Source organism: Oncorhynchus gorbuscha, linkage group LG15 (genome assembly GCF_021184085.1).
Source record: "Oncorhynchus gorbuscha isolate QuinsamMale2020 ecotype Even-year linkage group LG15, OgorEven_v1.0, whole genome shotgun sequence".
In the NCBI taxonomy this organism is placed as follows: domain Eukaryota; kingdom Metazoa; phylum Chordata; class Actinopteri; order Salmoniformes; family Salmonidae; genus Oncorhynchus; species Oncorhynchus gorbuscha.
The window spans coordinates 66,010,561-66,028,680 of NC_060187.1; the positions used below are offsets into that span (position 1 = coordinate 66,010,561).

The 18,120-nt window shown below is 44.1% G+C and overlaps 1 protein-coding gene across 1 annotated transcript; it reads right to left on the reverse strand.

Moving 5' to 3' along the window:
• Positions 1-8,979: 8,979 nt before the first annotated feature.
• LOC123998357 (serine/threonine-protein kinase pim-3-like) lies at positions 8,980-15,034 on the reverse strand. Its single transcript, XM_046303489.1, has 7 exons — positions 14,894-15,034; positions 14,271-14,654; positions 14,094-14,188; positions 10,502-10,552; positions 9,954-10,332; positions 9,582-9,758; positions 8,980-9,330 (listed from the first exon to the last, which is right to left on the reverse strand). Exons 1-7 carry the CDS (start codon positions 14,928-14,930, stop codon positions 9,239-9,241), a joined length of 1,215 nt encoding a protein of 404 aa, XP_046159445.1. The 5' UTR covers positions 14,931-15,034; the 3' UTR covers positions 8,980-9,238.
• Positions 15,035-18,120: the final 3,086 nt, after the last annotated feature.

Consider the following 18,120-nt stretch of genomic DNA (forward strand, 5'->3'; position numbering starts at 1 on the left):
CCAAGACTGCTTCCATCACGTGGACTGGGATATGTTTCGTATTGCGTCAGATAACAACATTGACGAATACGCTGATTCGGTGTGCGAGTTCATTACAACGTGCATTGAAGATGTCGTTCCCATAGACATAAACATAGACATAAACATAGACATAAACATTCCCTAACCAGAAACCGTGGATAGATGGCAGCATTCGCGTGAAACTGAAAGCGCGAACCACTGCTTTTAATCAGGGCAAGGTGACTGGTAACATGACCGAATACAAACAGTGCAGCTATTCCCTCCGCAAGGCTATCAAACAAGCTAAGCGTAGGTATAGAGACAAGGTAGAATCTCAATTCAACGGCTCAGACACAAGAGGTATGTGGCAGGGTCTACAGTCAATCACGGACTACAAGAAGAAAACCAGCCCAGTCACGGACCAGGATGTCTTGCTCCCAGGCAGACTAAATAACTTTTTTGCCCGCTTTGAGGACAATACAGTGCCACTGACACGGCCTGCAACGAAAACATGCGGACTCTCCTTCACTGCAGCCGAGGTGAGTAAGACATTTAAACGTGTTAACCCTCGCAAGGCTGCAGGCCCAGACGGCATCCCCAGCCGCGCCCTCAGAGCATGCGCAGACCAGCTGGCCGGTGTGTTTACGGACATATTCAATCAATCCCTATACCAGTCTGCTGTTCCCACATGTTTCAAGAGGGCCACCATTGTTCCTGTTCCCTAGAAAGCTAAGGTAACTGAGCTAAACGACTACAGCCCCGTAGCACTCACTTCCGTCATCATGAAGTGCTTTGAGAGACTAGTCAAGGACCATATCACCTCCACCCTACCTGACACCCTAGACCCACTCCAATTTGCTTACCGCCCAAATAGGTCCACAGACGATGCAATCTCAACCACACTGCACACTGCCCTAACCCATCTGGACAAGAGGAATACCTATGTGAGAATGCTGTTCATCGACTACAGCTTCAACATACAGCTTCAACAACATTCAACACCATAGTACCCTCCAAGCTCGTCATCAAGCTCGAGACCCTGGGTCTCGACCCCGCCCTGTGCAACTGGGTACTGGACTTCCTGACGGGCCGCCCCCAGGTGGTGACGGTAGGCAACAACATCTCCACCCCGCTGATCCTCAACACTGGGGCCCCACAAGGGTGCGTTCTGAGCCCTCTCCTGTACTCCCTGTTCACCCACGACTGTGTGGCCACGCACGCCTCCAACTCAATCATCAAGTTTGCGGACGACACAACAGTGGTAGGCTTGATTACCAACAACGACGAGACGGCCTACAGGGAGGAGGTGAGGGCCCTCGGAGTGTGGTGTCAGGAAAATAACCTCACACTTCAGGAAACAGCAGAGGGAACACCCCCCTATCCACATTGATGGATCAGTAGTGGAGAGGGTAGCAAGTTTTAAGTTCCTCGGCATACACATCACAGACAAACTGAATTGGTCCACCCACACAGACAGCATCGTGAAGAAGGCGCAGCAGCGCCTCTTCAACCTCAGGAGGCTGAAGAAATTCGGCTTGTCACCAAAAGCACTCACAAACTTCTACACATGCACAATCGAGAGCATCCTGGCGGGCTGTATCACCGCCTGGTACGGCAACTGCTCCGCCCACAACCGTAAGGCTCTCCAGAGGGCAATGAGGTCTGCACAACGCATCACCGGGGGTAAACTACCTGCCCTCCAGGACACCTACACCACCCGATGTTACAGGAAGGCCATAAAGATCATCAAGGACAACAACCACCCGAGCCACTGCCTGTTCACCCCGCTATCATCCAGAAGGCGAGGTCAGTACAGGTGCATCAAAGCTGGGACCGAGAGACTGAAAAACAGCTTCTATCTCAAGGCCATCAGACTGTTAAACAGCCACCACTAACATTGAGTGGCTGCTGCCAACACACTGACACTGACTCAACTCCAGCCACTTTAATAATGGGAATTGATGGGAAATTATGTAAAATATATCACTAGCCACTTTAAACAATGCTACCTAATATAATGTTACATACCCTACATTATTCATCTCATATGCAAAAGTATATACTGTACTCTATATCATCTACTGCATCCTTATGTAATACATGTATCACTAGCCACTTTAACTATGCCACTTTGTTTACATACTCATCTCATATGTATATACTGTACTCGATACCATCTACTGTATCTTGCCTATGCTGCTCTGTACCATCACTCATTCATATATCTTTATATTATATATATTATATTCTTTATCCCCTTACACTGTGTATAAGACAGTAGTTTTGGAATTGTTAGTTAGATTACTTGTTGGTTATTACTGCATAGTCGGAACTAGAAGCACAAGCATTTCGCTACACTCGCATTAACATCTGCTAACCATGTGTATGTGACAAATAAAAATTGATTTGATTTGATTTGATACACAGCTGTACATTTCAATGAAACATGGTGAAGCGCCAAAATTGCACTCCCTGGAAGCCTGTGTTTCAGATATAAGGAAATGGATGACGGAAAATATTTTACTTTTAAACAAAACAGAGATGCTAGTTCTAGGTCCCAAGAAACAAAGAGATCTCCTGTTGGATCTGACTATTAATATTGATGGTTGTACAGTCATCTCAAATAAAACTGTGAAGAACCTCGGCGTTACTCTGGAGCCTGACCTCTCTTTTGACGAACATATCAAGAATATTTTAAGGACAGCTTTTTTCATTTACATAACATTGCAAAAATCTGAAACTTTCGGTCCAAAAAGGATGCAGAAAAATGTTTCCATGCTTTTGTCACTTCTAGATTAGACTTCTGCAATGCTCTACTTTCCGGCTACCCAAATAAAGCACTAGCACTAACTGAAGTTTATTTAAACACAGCTGCTAGAATCTTGACTAAAACCAGAACATTTGATCATATTATTCCAGTGCTAGCCATCGGCTTCCTGTTGAGGCTAGGGCTGATTTCAAGGTTTTACTGTTAATCTACAAAGTATTACATGGGCTTGCTCCTACCTATCTCTCCGATTTGGTCCTTCCGTACATACCTACACATACGCTACTGTCACAAGACACAGGCCTCCTTATTGACCCTAGAATTTCTAAGCAAACAGCTGGAGGCAGGGCTTTCTCCAATTGAGCTCCATTTTTATGGAATGGTCTGCCTATCCATGTGAGAGACGCAGATTTGGTCTCGACCTTTTAGTCTTTACTGAAGACTGCTCTCTTCAGTAGGTCCTATGATTGAGTGTTGTCTGAAGGTGAACAGAAAGGCACTGGAGCGACGAACAACCCTTGCTGTCTCTGCCTGGCCAGTTCCCTTCTCTCCACTGGGATTCTCTGCCTCTAACCCTGTTATGGGGGCTGAGTCACTGGCTTACTTGTGTTTTTCCATGCCGTCCCTAGGAGAGGTGCGTCACTTGAGTGGGTTGAGTCACTGACGTGATCTTCCTGTCCGGGTTGACGCCCCCCTCGGGTCCATGCCGTGGGGGAGGTCTTCATGGACTATACTCGGCCTTGTCTCAGGGTAGTAGGTTGGTGGTTGAAGATATCCCTCTAATGGTGTGGGGGGGCTGAGCTTTGGCAAAGTGGGTGGGTTATATCCTGCCTACTTGGCCCTGTCCGGGGGTACCGTCGGACAGGGCCACAGCGTCTCCCGACCCCTCCTGTCTCAGCCTCCAGTATTTATGCTGCAATAGTTTGTGTGTTGGGGGGCTAGGGTCAGCTTGTTATATCTGGAGTATTTCTCCTGTCTTATGCGGTGTCCTGTGTGAATTTAAGTATGCTCCCTCTAATTCTCTCTCTCCTTTTCTCTCTCTTTCTTTCTCTCACTCTCTTTCTCTCTCTCTCTCTCTCTCTCTCTCTCTCTCTCTCTCTTTCTCTCTCTTTTCTCTAGGAGGACCTGAGCCCTAGGACCATGCCTCAGGACTACCTGGCCTGATGACTCCTTGCTGTTCCCAGTCCACCAGGTCATGCTGATGCTCCAGATTCAACTGTTCTGCCTGCGGCTATGGAACCCTGACCTGTTCCCTGGATGTGCTACCCTGTCCCAGACCTGCTGTTTTGGACTCTCTCTCTACCACACCTGCTGTCTCTAACTCTGAATGATCGGCTATGAAAAGACAACTGACATTTACTCCTGAGGTGCTGACCTGTTGCATCCTCTACAACCACTGTGATTATTATTATCTGTCCCTGCTGGTCATCTATGAACGTTTGAACATCTTGGCCATGTTCTGTTATAATCTCCACAGGGGCACAGCCAGAAGAGGACTGGCCACCCCTCAGAGCCTGGTTTCTCTCTAGGTTTCTTCCTAGGTTCTGTCCTTTCTAGGGAGTTTGCAGAGCCACCGTGCTTCTGCACCTGCATTGCTTGCTGTTTGGGGTTTCAAGCTGGGTTTCTGTACAGCACTTTGTAACATTGGCTGATGTAAAAAGGGCTTTATAAATATTTTTGATTGATTTACTTAAAGCTTTATATGCCAGAACATTTTTGAGAGAATCTGTAGCCGCTGGCAATACTAAACCTGCATTATTACTATCTAAATTAAACATTGATCGAAGCGAAGAGATTTTCATCAGTGTTTTACATGGGCTGGAGAAGAATTTAAGCACTGTTTGTGTGATTGTGAACAAAGACCAACTCCAATACCATTCAGTTGGTAAATTATAGGCCCAGAGTAGGGGAAGGCATGGAAGGTCTGCCTGTCTGCCTCGACAGTCTGAGCAATTAAAGGAGTTGTGTAGAAGCTGTCCCCATACACAGTAATGGAATCTATTTAAGGCTATTTTATGATAGCACTTCACAAACATCCTGAACTTCAGTAAGCAAAGGCCACCATTATTACCAATAAAGACTACCTCTAACAAGTAAAAGTTTCCTTTTATGTGAGGCAACTGAACTTAACTTGAATGGAAAAGGCCTTGGCTGTACCATAACCTTGAATATAATTGAGTACCCATATTACCAAAGGTCATCAAGGTAATTTCATTTGAAAAAAAAAAAAACATTTCTCCAGTCCTTGAAGACACCTCACAAACCTGAGGGCCAGGCAGGAAGTTATCGTGGAACTTTCCTCATCCACACAGACCGGGCCTATTCCAGTGAATCTAATTAGGACTATTGAAGCTGCCAGTACAGGCCTGGCTCTATGGTTGCAGCCTGGAGGCAGGCTTAGGGAAGTCAATACAAACTGCCTTTAGCCACCACAGCTGAGCTCCCAAGAGTCAGCCTAGTCAACCTCCCTATCCATTTAACTCTTTAGAGAAAGTGAATCATGCTTCACACACCTTGACCCTGCTCCACCCTTTAGAATTGTGTTTCTATTCAGTTGGCTTCTCATTTAATTTGATTCGTCATATAGCGCCACAGAAGAAGCTATATGAGTCTCCATTGAGTCTGAAATGTTTATGGAAAACATACACTTCTCAATGAGAGGTGACTTCACTTTCCCTTCCTGGGGATTGACTGAATACAATAACGTCATACTGTATCAACCATAACAAATACAGTCAACATACAGATGGCAGGAAATGTAAAACTATTCGTGTATTTGAGGTTTAAAAAGGCAGAAGATTGTAATTTCCACTTTGAAATTTGATACTTGATTTATCAACCCCTATACATTTTTAAAATTAATTATAATCCACATAATAATTCTCATTTCCTGTTGCTGCAGGATTATTTTCAATGCAATAGTCCAGGTAGCCATTTAATTACCTGTTCGGGAGTCTTATGGCTTGAGGGTAAAAACTGTTGAGAAGCTTTTTTGTCCTAGACTTGGCACTCCGGTACCGCTTGCAATACGGTAGTAGAGAGAACAGTCTATGACTGGGGTGGCTGGTGTCTTTGACCATTTTTAGGGCCTTCCTCTGACACCGCCTGGTGTAGAGGTCCTGGATGGCAGGCAGCTTAGCCCCAGTGATGTACTGGGCTGTACGCACTACCCTCTGTTGTGCCTTGTGGTCAGAGGCCCAAGCAATTGCCATACAAGGCAACCAGTCAGGATGCTCTCAATGTTGGAGCTGTAGAACCTTTTGAGGATCTCAGGACCCATGACAAATCTTTTTAGCTTCCTGAGGGGGAATAGGCTTTGTCGTGCCCTCTTCATGACTGTCTTGGTGTTTGTTGTTGATGTGGACACAAGGGAACTTGGTCCACTACAGCCCTGTCGATGAAAATGGGGGCATGCTCGGTCCTCCTTGTCCTGTAGTCCACAATCATCTCCTTAGTCTTGGTTACGTTGAGAGATAGGTTGTTATTCTTGCACCACCCAGCCAGGTCTCTGACCTCCCTATAGGCTCTATGTCGAACAGTACATTTTATTGTTATCCCTGCAGAGTATCTCCAAATGATGCCATGAAGGTCAGTTCCCGTGACTAAATGTCTCTTGCTTTTTATATGATAATACGATTCCTACCTACCTTTCCAGTCTGGTGACTTCATCGCCTCCCACTGCCCTCAGGGCCTTGCATAAAGCAATGCCGACCCATCATTAGCATAATGTGGTCACAATCAGACAATGGGAAATGGAGATTACCTGTCACAGAGTTGGGCTTGAGCATCTTATTCAATTGATCACGGTTTCTCCCAATGACATTGGTATTATGGTCACTTTGTCTCTTTTATTACAATTATTATTACTGTTCCTGCCATTCCTATTGATTAATGAAAGAAACAGTGTTTCAGCTTCAGAGTGATAATATAGACGAAATCATATTAATCAAAATGAACAAAACCCCAAACAGGTTGAATATTGCATTCAACATAGTACAGCATTATGAAATCAAATGTTTTGACAAGTTCATTGTTTATGTTCCAATTACAATTAGCCTCTTTCACCCCCCATTTAACCTTACTTTTGGTGTCCCTTTGTAAACTTAGGAACCCTATTCAATCACATAATTGTATTAATAAAAACAACTCTTGCACTGGCAGAATTGTTTTGTTCCCAAAACTAAACAATGTTTTGAAGAAACTCAAATGCATGAAGGTTAGAACTATTTGGTTGTCTTCTCTGCTGTGCTACAGGACAGCTACCTGCTAGGAAATACATTCATTGTGTGTAGCTTTGATGTCTAACTTCTCCAGTTTTTGATGGGAAAACTATTTCTGAGGCAATGTCTGGGAAATGTATGCTTCACAAAATGCCAGTAACCTCGAAGGCAGATACACAGAGAAGCCATTCATATAAATCATCAACTCATCTGGCAGAGGCACATCTCCACTGAAATTAAATGGATCATTCTGGACACAGACTGAATACCAAGCATGTTGATTTGGTAGTGCAGCTAATATGTTGCCAAGTACGAGGATACGAACAAAATAATTATCAACGAGATTCAGCAAAATTAAATGCATGGAATAGAATCTAAAAAAGAAATGAAAGGAGTTGATTACAGTCTCTAACTATCTCTCTTCCATGCATTCATGTTTTGATTTGTTTTGTAAAGAATTTGTTTCACAGAGAATTTAAGACTTTTTGGAACTTGTCTTTTTGACTCCATCTTTATTTTTTTGAAGTTTTACATAGACATTTAAATAAAGCACATAATCTTTCACAACTCAAACATTACATTTACAGATATATCTCACTTTTTTAACTAGCCCCAGCATTTGCAGAGGGTTAGTACTTATCAGAAAACAGTAGAGATTGGAACCAATGTCATGCTTGAATAACCAACAAACATTTTAGAAACATTTCCAAGCTCAGTCTACACTCTGAATACGTCTAGATAATTTACCAGACTTTCAAACTGAGGTCAAAATGTACTTACAGTTTTACCTTAATTCTTCCCCTTTTCAGACATATGCATAGTCTGTTTTGTGAAGAATGTTTTTTGCAAACTAGAAATCTGGGTTAAAGGAAGAAAGAGAGCAAGGTAATAAGATGGTCAAGATATTCTTGCATCCAAACCAACATGACAGTCTGATACAGCAACTTGAATGTGAGGAGTACTTCACTACATTCCTAAGGAAAATATGTACTTTTTTACTACCATACATTTTCTGACACCCAAAAGTACTCGTTACATTTGCAAATGCTCAGGCAAGACAGCAATATGGTGCACCTATCAATATAACAGGTTGTCATCCCTACTGCCTCTGATCTGGAGGGCTCACTAAACACACAATTATGTCTGAGTGTTCGAGTGAGCTGTCCATAAATAATAATAAAAAAATAAGCAAATTGTGGACAATTAATTTCTTAATATAAGGAATTTGATGTATAGCATTTACTTTATACTTTTCTCAAGTATGAAAATGTAGTACTTTTTCACCACTGTACTTCAGTACATTTAAAACCAGATACTTTTAGACTTTTACTCAAGTAGTATTTTACTGGGTGACTTTCACTTTTAATTGAGTAATTTTCTATTAAGGTATCTTTACTTTTACTCAAGTATGACAATTGAGTACTTTTTCACCACAGTCTGTAAAGACAGTTTATTGGACGTTGTTGTGAATTGATGGGGATGGTAATTGACAGTGGGAGTTTGAATTGATGGGGATGGTAATTGACAGTGGGAGTTTGAATTGATGGGGATGGTAATTGACAGTGGGAGTTTGAATTGATGGTGGAGATGAATTGAAGACTGAACTGAAATGATAGTAGTGGTGAGTGTATCGGAGAAGGTAAAGACGGATATAAGAGTGGTATTTGTGTTGACACATCTTCTGTTCCCGTTCATCCCGTAATTTCTCAGTCTGTGTGTAACTATGTCCTAGGCCTGCCTGTTTCCTGTGTGTGAGTGGATGGGTGTGTGGGGGTCTTGGAGAGTAAGTGCCCACAGTCATTAGGATTGAAGTGACAGTAGACATGTTTCAATTTATTTATTTTTTAACTCTGAAAAAGCTTCACTTTCAGGATTTCATTCATATAAAAAGATAAAAGATTTGATATTTGTAAAAATGTTACTTTTAAAGAAAAGTATAAGCACTAAACCTATAAATATTGATATTTTCAGAATGGAAGACTCCAGGGGAAATCAATCAAAAGTATAGCATTTAACTGCAGCACCAGTCGTTCCACCAAACCCATCTTCATTTGTGTCAGGTTTTGTTGAAAAACTTTGGATGGTGCTAAAACAATGCCATTTTTATGCACGTTCGCTATTCGTCTTTTGGGGTGGGGTTTTTAAACCACGCTATAAAGTGATCGGTTAAAGTACTTAAAAGTGACTCAAATGGCTAAGACAAGAATGAACTGAGGTTATAATTGTATCTTTTATTGGCCTGGGTGGCCCCTCACAGGAGCCAGGGATGGAGCTGGATCTGCTCCATGGTTGGTCGGTCCGCTGCCTTAGTGCTCAGGCACCAGCGAATCAGCTGACGGCACTCTGGTGGAGAGGAAGTAACAACAGGTATATGATTAGACAGAGGATAATTTGTTCGATCCCCGGGACCACCCATACGTAGAATGTATGCACACATGACTGTAAGTCGCTTTGGATAAAAGCGTCTGCTAAATAGCATATATTATTATATTATAATCATCTATTGTAGTATGAGGTTACATCATCTACCCCTTTATGTAAACCTCTTCCCCTACTTCATCCAACCCTCCTTCCCTCATCCCTCTTTCTCTGACCGGGGGACAGTCCCTTGGTGAAGCGCACGCGGCCCTTGATGGTCTCTCGGATGGTGCTGAAGGGCAGGAAGCCACATATCAGGTTGTAGAGGGTGATGCCCACCGACCAGACAGTAGCTGGACCTGCCAGGTACTGTCTATGTAGGAACCACTCTGGAGGGGTGTACTCCAGGGTGCCTGAGAGGGGGCGGACAGACACAGGAAACTTATTATTCAGTAGCCTTTTTGAAAGCATACTGAGAGCGTAGGCTGCATGCTGAAATCAACAATAGGGCTAAGTGGAGTTTCCGTCATATTGCTTCCACTCTCACTGAGCAATTCTTAGTGATCTGCTCTCTCAACCACCACGTTCCCTCCCTTACACTCTCTAACCTGCAAAGTCCTTGTAGGCCGTATTCTTCAGCAGGTCTCCACAGCCAAAGTCGAACAGCTTGACGTGCTGAGAGTCAGTCTGGATCAGCAGGTTCTCTGGCTTGACGTCCCGGTGCAGGACCCCTCGCTCGCTGCAGTGGTTCAGCGCCCTCAACAGCTGCACCATCACCTGGCGCGCTAAGCCCTCGCTCATGGTGCCTCCCCGGTCCTGGCAGAAGGCGATAAGGTCTTGGCAGGGCTCGGGGCGCTCCAGCACCATGATGTAGCGCGATGGCTGGTCAAACCACTCCAGCAGCTGCATGATGTAGGGACACTGTGGCGCCACGTTCACCTGCTTCATCAACGCCACCTCCAGGGGCAGGGGCCCTTCTTGCCCAGGCTGTGTGTGTGCGTGTGCGTGTGCGTGTGTGTGTGTGTGTGTGTGTGTGTGCACGTGCAAAGGAGGAGGGGGAGAGGGAACTGTTGTTAGCAATTGCAGTTAGGCTAGCATTAGTAGAGATAACTGATATAACCCCTGCAGTAAAATCAACCAGTAGACTAACACTCACAATGTCCAGCTCCTCCTCAGCTTGGGCCTTGGACACATACTTGATGGCTACCTGTGGGACAGGAATAGCAACAACAGTCTAAGTACAGCTGTTACATGTAAAAATAAAAATACATAAAAAATGTGTTGTTATAACATTCTCAGTGCTTTCATGAGAATAATACAAAATTAACTCATACAGGAGACAGCTGAGGCTGGTCAGGTATGACGAAGGGCCTTTAAGAAGTAAATGACAAGGTGAAGATATATGAAAGTTATTAAAGGAAAAGCAGTTACACCATCATAAAAAAGCCATTATGAAGGAATGTTGTCAGGCTGCTTAGCTGCACTGTACAATTAAAGCAGACATGAGTTATTTTCCCTTATAAACTGGGTGGTTCCAGCCCTTAATGCTGATTGGTTGACAGCTGTTGTATATGAGACGGTATACCACGGCTATGACAAAAAAATGTATTTTTACTGTTCTAATTACTTTAGTAACCAGTGGATAATAGCAATAAGGCACCTCGGGATTTGTGGTATATGGCCAATATACCACGGCTATTGCGGAGTGCCTAAGAACAACCCTTAGCTGTGGTATATTGGCCATATACCACACCCCCTCGTGCCTTATTGCTTAATTTTACATAAAATATACTGAATAAAAATATAAACACAACATGTAAAGTGTTGGTCCCATGTTCCATGAGCTGAAATGAATTGATTGCACACCAACACCTTATTTCTCTCAAATGCTGTGCACAAATGTGTTTACATCCCTGTTAGTGAGCGTTTCTTCTTTCCCAAGATATGACACACATGTCAGGTGGATGTATTATCAAGAAGCTGATTAAACAGCATGATCATTACACAGGTGGTTCTTGTACTGGGGACAATAAAACGGCACTCTTAAATGTGCAGTTTTGACACACAACACAATGCCACAGATGTCAAAAGTTAGAGGGAGTGCTCAATGGGCATGTTGAGTGCAGGAATGACCACCAGAGCTGTTGCCAGATAATTAAATGTTAATTTCTCTAACATAAGCCTCCAATGTCATTTTAGAGAATTTGGCAGTATGTGCAACCAGCCTCACAACCGCAGACCACGTGTAACCACTCCAGCCCAGGACCTCCACATCCAGCTTCTTCACCTGCGGTATCATCTGAGACCAGCCACCAGGACAGCTGATGAGTATTTCTGTCTGTAATGAAGCCCTTATGGGGGGAAAACCTCATTCTGACTGGCTAGGCCTGGCTCCCCAGTTGGTGGGCCTGGCTCCCCAGTTGGTGGGCCTGGCTCCCCAGTTGGTGGGCCTGGCTCCCCAGTTGGTGGGCCTGGCTCCCCAGTTGGTGGGCCTGGCTCCCCAGTTGGTGGGCCTGGCTCCCATGTGGGTGGGCCTATGCCCTTCCAGGCCTACACACAGCTGCAGCCCTGCCCAGTTATGTGAAATACATAGATTAGGACCTAATGAATGTACTTCAATTGACTGATTTCTTCATATGAACTGTAACTCATTGCCTGTTGCATTTCTATATTTGTTCAGTATAATTACAGGCTTGTTTAATGACTGGGTCAGTCTTCCTGATTTGCAAGGGAGCAACGCAATATCTCACTAAATGCAAAGAAAGTAGAGATTTTCTATTGAAAAAGGAAAGTTTAGTGAGGTTGGGTAACTAATTTCCTACACTGCCACTGTTAGGAAAGGAGAGTGGCTAAATCTGGAGGATAGATGGAGCGAAAGACAGAGGGGGGGGGGGGGACAATTATATTGACTGACAGCCCACGGGGAAATAAGATGTACCGTAACAGGAGGACCTAGGTGAGAATAGGCCTGTCATGCCCAAGGCATGTATTACCGCAGAGCAGTCTCAAATGCTTAGTCACAGCTCAGTCCAATTGGGTTATATCTCAATACTGGGCCCTGGGTTTGTTCCTGTGTCAGGTCACATTGACTTTGGGGTGGCCATGTCACGGTACAAAAGAGTGTGAACCACTGCTCCAGAGGAATATTTTGTATCCATTCTCTCACCAAGAAAATATCTCAGACTACCATTGCAACTGTATGAGAAGACCAGCCTCAGTTGGATCTTGCCCCCTGGTGGGCCAGGGAAGGTGAGTGTGTGCTTGATCCATGACACTGGACAAGAGTTATGGGAGTTTAGGTGTAAGATGGAATCGAGAGCAGCCTCTTTGTTTTAAATACCCTTGGCCGCTTAAATAAGCTACAGTAGCTTCATGCAAAAGCACTGCTTGACTTGGACGGAAATATGTGGCGGTACTAATTTTGGGTGCCGTTACTGTTTGCATGTAGGTGCAGGAGCAACACAATACATTTGAGCTAATATTCTATAAAAGGAAAAGGAGTTTAAGCAGTAGAAAATGTGAGGAGCAGGTACTCTGCTCCAGTGAGCTCCTGCCCAAGTCAAGCACTGTGCAAAAGGTACACAAATCAATAGTCTACCGCCATAGAGCGCCGACAATCAAAAGCTATAGCATCGATGAGACAGAATGTCTCAAACGATAAGAATATAAGAATTTGCAAGGGCGTGAGGCTTTCTATGATGGTAAGATCCCTTGAGTGTGCGAGTAGGACGACTCTGCGAGTGTGCGAGTAGGACGACTCTGCGAGTAGGACGACTCTGCGAGTAGGACGACTCTGCGAGTAGGACGACTCTGCGAGTAGGACGACTCTGCGAGTGTGCGAGTAGGACGACTCTGCGAGTGTGCGAGTAGGACGACTCTGCGAGTGTGCGAGTAGGACGACTCTGCGAGTGTGCGAGTAGGACGACTCTGCGAGTGTGCGAGTAGGACGACTCTGCGAGTAGGACGAGTGTGCGAGTAGGACGACTGCGAGTGTGCGAGTAGGACGACTCTGCGAGTGTGCGAGTAGGACGACTCTGCGAGTGTGCGAGTAGGACGACTCTGCGAGTGTGCGAGTAGGACGACTCTGCGAGTGTGCGAGTAGGACGACTCTGCGAGTGTGCGAGTAGGACGACTCTGCGAGTGTGTAGAGAGTAGAAACGTGTAAGACTTACCAGTCTGTTTCTGCTTTCAACAATATATCAGTTCTTTGTTGCTTTGCCAAACAAGCAGGACAACAACAAGTTGGCACACTTTAACAAAATGCTTGAAGACCTGGCTAAAGGTCAATCAGATTTGTGAACATGGTCCCTAGCTGTGTGTTGCCGCTTTCCATGTTGTCTGTTGTCTGTAGCTTGTGAGGTGTGGAAACACTTTGTTGCTTTTATGAATTTTGTTTTGCTGCTTTTTGTTCTATGTTGCTCTGTCTGTATGCTATGTCTTGCTTGTCCTATGTTGCTATGTCTTGCTTGTTCTATGGTGCTATTGTCTATATTGTAATTGTTTTTAATAACCTGCCCAGGGACTGCGGTTGAAAATTAGCCGGCTGGCCAAAACCGGCACTTTTACTGAAATGTTGATTAATGTGCACTGTCCCTGTAAAAATAAAATAAACTAAACTAAAAGCTGAGGCAGAAACAGACTGGGTAACCAGACTGGCTTAAGATTTTGTATGACACTAAAACAATATTAAGTGTCACACAGACTACATGTGTTTTCACAGGAGAGGGAAGAGTTGTGTGTTGTCTCACCTGCATGCCGTCAGATTTGCGGGTCCCTGCATAGACAGAGCCATAGCCCCCTTTCCCCAGCAACGGCCCCTTTACATACAGCTTTTCCAGTCGGGCTGAAATGAAACAAAGCTGTGATTCCTTCCCTCCTGATGGGACCGGAAATTATTTCTGAATCTGTTTGGTGGTCACTTTTACCTTTGCGGTGGCGTTTAGTGGCTTTAGGACGGGAAGTGGAGGGGCAGTCATCCTTTGCCCCCACCAGGCACAGTGGCCAGGGGCCTTGAGTCTGGTTCAGGGCTGGACCATGGCCTACAGGCTCCATCCAACCCCCCCTGCCTGGGGCCCAGGCCCTGGAGGTCACAGCATTGCATCTCTGGCTAACATTCCCTGTACGCCGGCACAGGACCTTGGGTGCAGGGGGAGCCGGCACAGCAAATAGATCCTGGAAAGCATTTGGCTCCTTGGACCCTCTACATTCTAAGTCGGGGGAAGCCGTTTTGGCGTTGTGGAACCCAGACCTTTTCCTCTTCCGCCTGCCGCCTCCATTCAGACCGCAACCCTGGTCAGAGCTGTTGGGGACTATAGGGAGAACAGAGAGGGGCAAACAGTTGATGATAACCTAATATTTAAATATCTGTTTAAAAGGATGTTCACTTTTTTGATAATAACAACAAGGTCAATGTAGTTTGATTATAACATTTCTTCTGTCATTTCCATCCCATCTCCTTCCATATACCCATTTACAATATAGCCTCAATGTATTTATCTAGCCTACTTTACAAGACTAGGCACCCAGACTACTTTTTATTTTCGTTTACCTGGAGAGAGAACTTCCTGGGAGCTACGAGTAATCATGGTTGAATTCTATCCTCTTAAATCAGCCATGATTTTAGGTAGGCTGAAACGGATATCAAACCAGATATTTGCGTCTGACAGATTGTCACATGGCCTTAAAAAACACTATTGCTCTGACGTAATGTACAGTGACAATTATGACGTGCCATGATGTAAAACAAAGAGTCGTGCGCGCCAAGTGTCCCACACCTATTGCAAGCAATGACTGCCTGCTTTACGAGTTCAATTGCGCCTGTACATGAAAATCCAAAAGGGGGCGCTGCTAGCTCTTTCAAAATCCCCTTAAATTGTTGCTTTTACCTAAAATTTCTGAGATTACCCATTCCTCTATTTCATGATTAGAAACGAAGAGAAAGGTTCAAAGCCAAGATAAAAGCAGCCCTACCTTGCATTTTGTGACGCCATATGCTAACAATATCACATTCTTTTTTTTCTTATTTTTTATAAATGTCGAAATCTTCACACACCTACAACTGTTTTTTAAATCTTGGTCCATGGAGAGTGGAGACCCACATACTGTGCAGGCTTTTGTTTTAATCCATACCAATTGATGAAACTATAGCTGATCAACAACAAAACCTTGACAAATTTAATCAGTTACAAAAAGCTTAATATGACCTAACACTATATAGTTAAACTTAATCATCATCATTAGGCCTACTTTATCTCACATTTTTGTTTAAAAATATATATTTGTAAATTCTGTGTTTTTGAGAAAAATGCCCCTAAACTCTCCGAATCCACAACAAATAAGTTAGGTATATATTTTTTCCCAATACCTTTTAAGCTCTGCATAAACACCCAATGTGAAAACATGAGAAAATTGGCCAAATATTAATTTGCACTTTGTTGGCAATGACCCTCAGACAAGGATGAAAGAAAGCAGTGGAGAGAGATTAAAAACAGCTCTGTGTGTGTGTGTGTGTGTGTGTTTATGGACAAAGACACCTGTGATTTGCTCCCTCCAAACACAGTTCAAACAGTTTCCACCCTCCAAGCGATCTAAATATAAAAAGTGAGGAGGAAGTCAAACTGCTGTTGTTCTTAGTAATAAGTGGTTATCATACACTATATATACAGGGTATGTGGAAACCCTTCAAATTAGTGGATTTGGCCATTTCAGCCACACCCGTTGCTGACAGGTGTATAAAATCGAGCACACAGCCATGCAATCACTATAGACAATCATTAGCAGTAGAATGGCCTTACTGAAGAGCTCAGTGACAGTCAACGGATGCCACCTTTCCAACAAGTCAGTTGGTCAAATTTCTGCCCTGGTCAACTGTAAGTGCTGTTATTGTGAAGTGGGAACGACTAGGAGCAACAACGGCTCAGACGCGAAGTGGTAGGCCACACAAGCTCACAGAACGGGACCGCCGAGTGCTGAAGTGGGTACAAATCGCCTGTCCTCGGTTGTAACACTCACTACCGAGTTCCAAACTGCCTCTGGAAGCAACGTCAGCACAATAACTGTTAGTTGGGAGCTTCATCATAATGGGTTTCCATGGCCGAGCAGCCCCACCCAATGCATAGTGCCAACTGTAAAGTTTGGTGGACGAGGAATAATGTCTGGGGCTGTGTTTCATGGTTTGGGCTAGGCTTTTTAGTTCCAGTGAAGGGAAATGCTAACGCTACAGAATACAATGACGTTCTACACGATTCTGTGCTTCCAACTTTGTGGCAACAGTTTGGGGAAGGCCCTTTCCTGTTTCAGCACGACAATGCCCCTATGCCAAATGTCCAGTCTTTTCCAATGTGAAAGAGGTTGGTTAAGGCCAGATGGACAAGGCCACAGTTTTTGGAATGACACTCAGCCCAGGCTTGATATCAGACTCAGGGTTTCCCCCTAACTAAATGTATTTTCTACCGCCATGGGGCTTCTGGTTTGAACAGGAAAGCAACTTGAACCACTCGAGGGCTGGGTGGATGTCAACAGACTGATTTGCATGAGGCATAAGGTCGTAATTTGCTATAATTGGAGAAAGTTATAGAAGACGTGCCTATATAATCTAATGAGACATTTCATTAATGTGTCAATTATTGGTTTGAATAGTTTTGCATATTTACACAGACACCCTTTTCAACGGTAACACATTCATATACTACCTACTACATTGACAAGCAACTTACAAATGCACTTTTACCATAACAAACCATTATCATCTCCCTCTAAAACAGCTAGACTGCAGACAGGACTGCTAAGTCTGGCTGTTTACAAAAAAAAGCAAAAGAAATCTGTGATGCATTTCCCACCACAACCAAAACCACTTTGAGACCTCAGGTATAGTGTTCAATATAGCCTCGGACCAAATGCCCAAGGAGGGAGTAGGTGTGTGATTTCGTAACCAAATAATATCCTATCCTATGGGTGTCATTGAATACACAACATGATTAAACCTCCTCCAGTACGCCCATAACCAGTACGGAATGAAACAGAGGGACCTACTGGAATCTGTCCAATATAAACTGTTTGGACTAATGATTACACCCCTGATGTTCTCCTCAGTTGATCATGAATCCTTTGACCATGAGATTGACGTGGTTGCACCATACACACAGACTCCCTCAGTCTGAAGGGCCTGTAGAAGGCCTGGGCCCAGAACTTGGCCCAAACTCATTTGACATGCTGTAGCAGTTCCAAGAAGACAACAATATATGTCATTTACATTTACATTTAAGTCATTTAGCAGACGCTCTTATCAAGAGTGACTTACAAATTGGTGCATTCACCTTATGACATCCAGTGGAACAGTCACTTTACAATAGTGCATCTAAAACTTAAGGGGGGGGGGGTGAGAGGGATTACTTATCCTATCCTAGGTATTCCTTAAAGAGGTGGCAGTAGATGTCCATTTGTCTTGTGCTTTTGTCAAAAATGTGTCCTTTATACACACAGTACAAGACCAATATACTGTATAGCCATTATACATGAGGCCAAAGCTTTGTTATGTTGGTGGCAGAAGTGGAATCGTGACCACGACAACCATCACTCCTGAAGTCCTATGAAGGACTAGTTAGTCAGTGTTGACATGCTTTTCAATAGGGGAGGGTTGTGTAACAACTCTGCAACACATTACCCAATGGATCCTGCTCCAGACCAGGTTCACAACCCTTTTGAGTCCCTACAGTACTATACTGTAGGTCAGGTCTCCATGATGATACGGATTGGTGTATCAAAGCACACACCCCT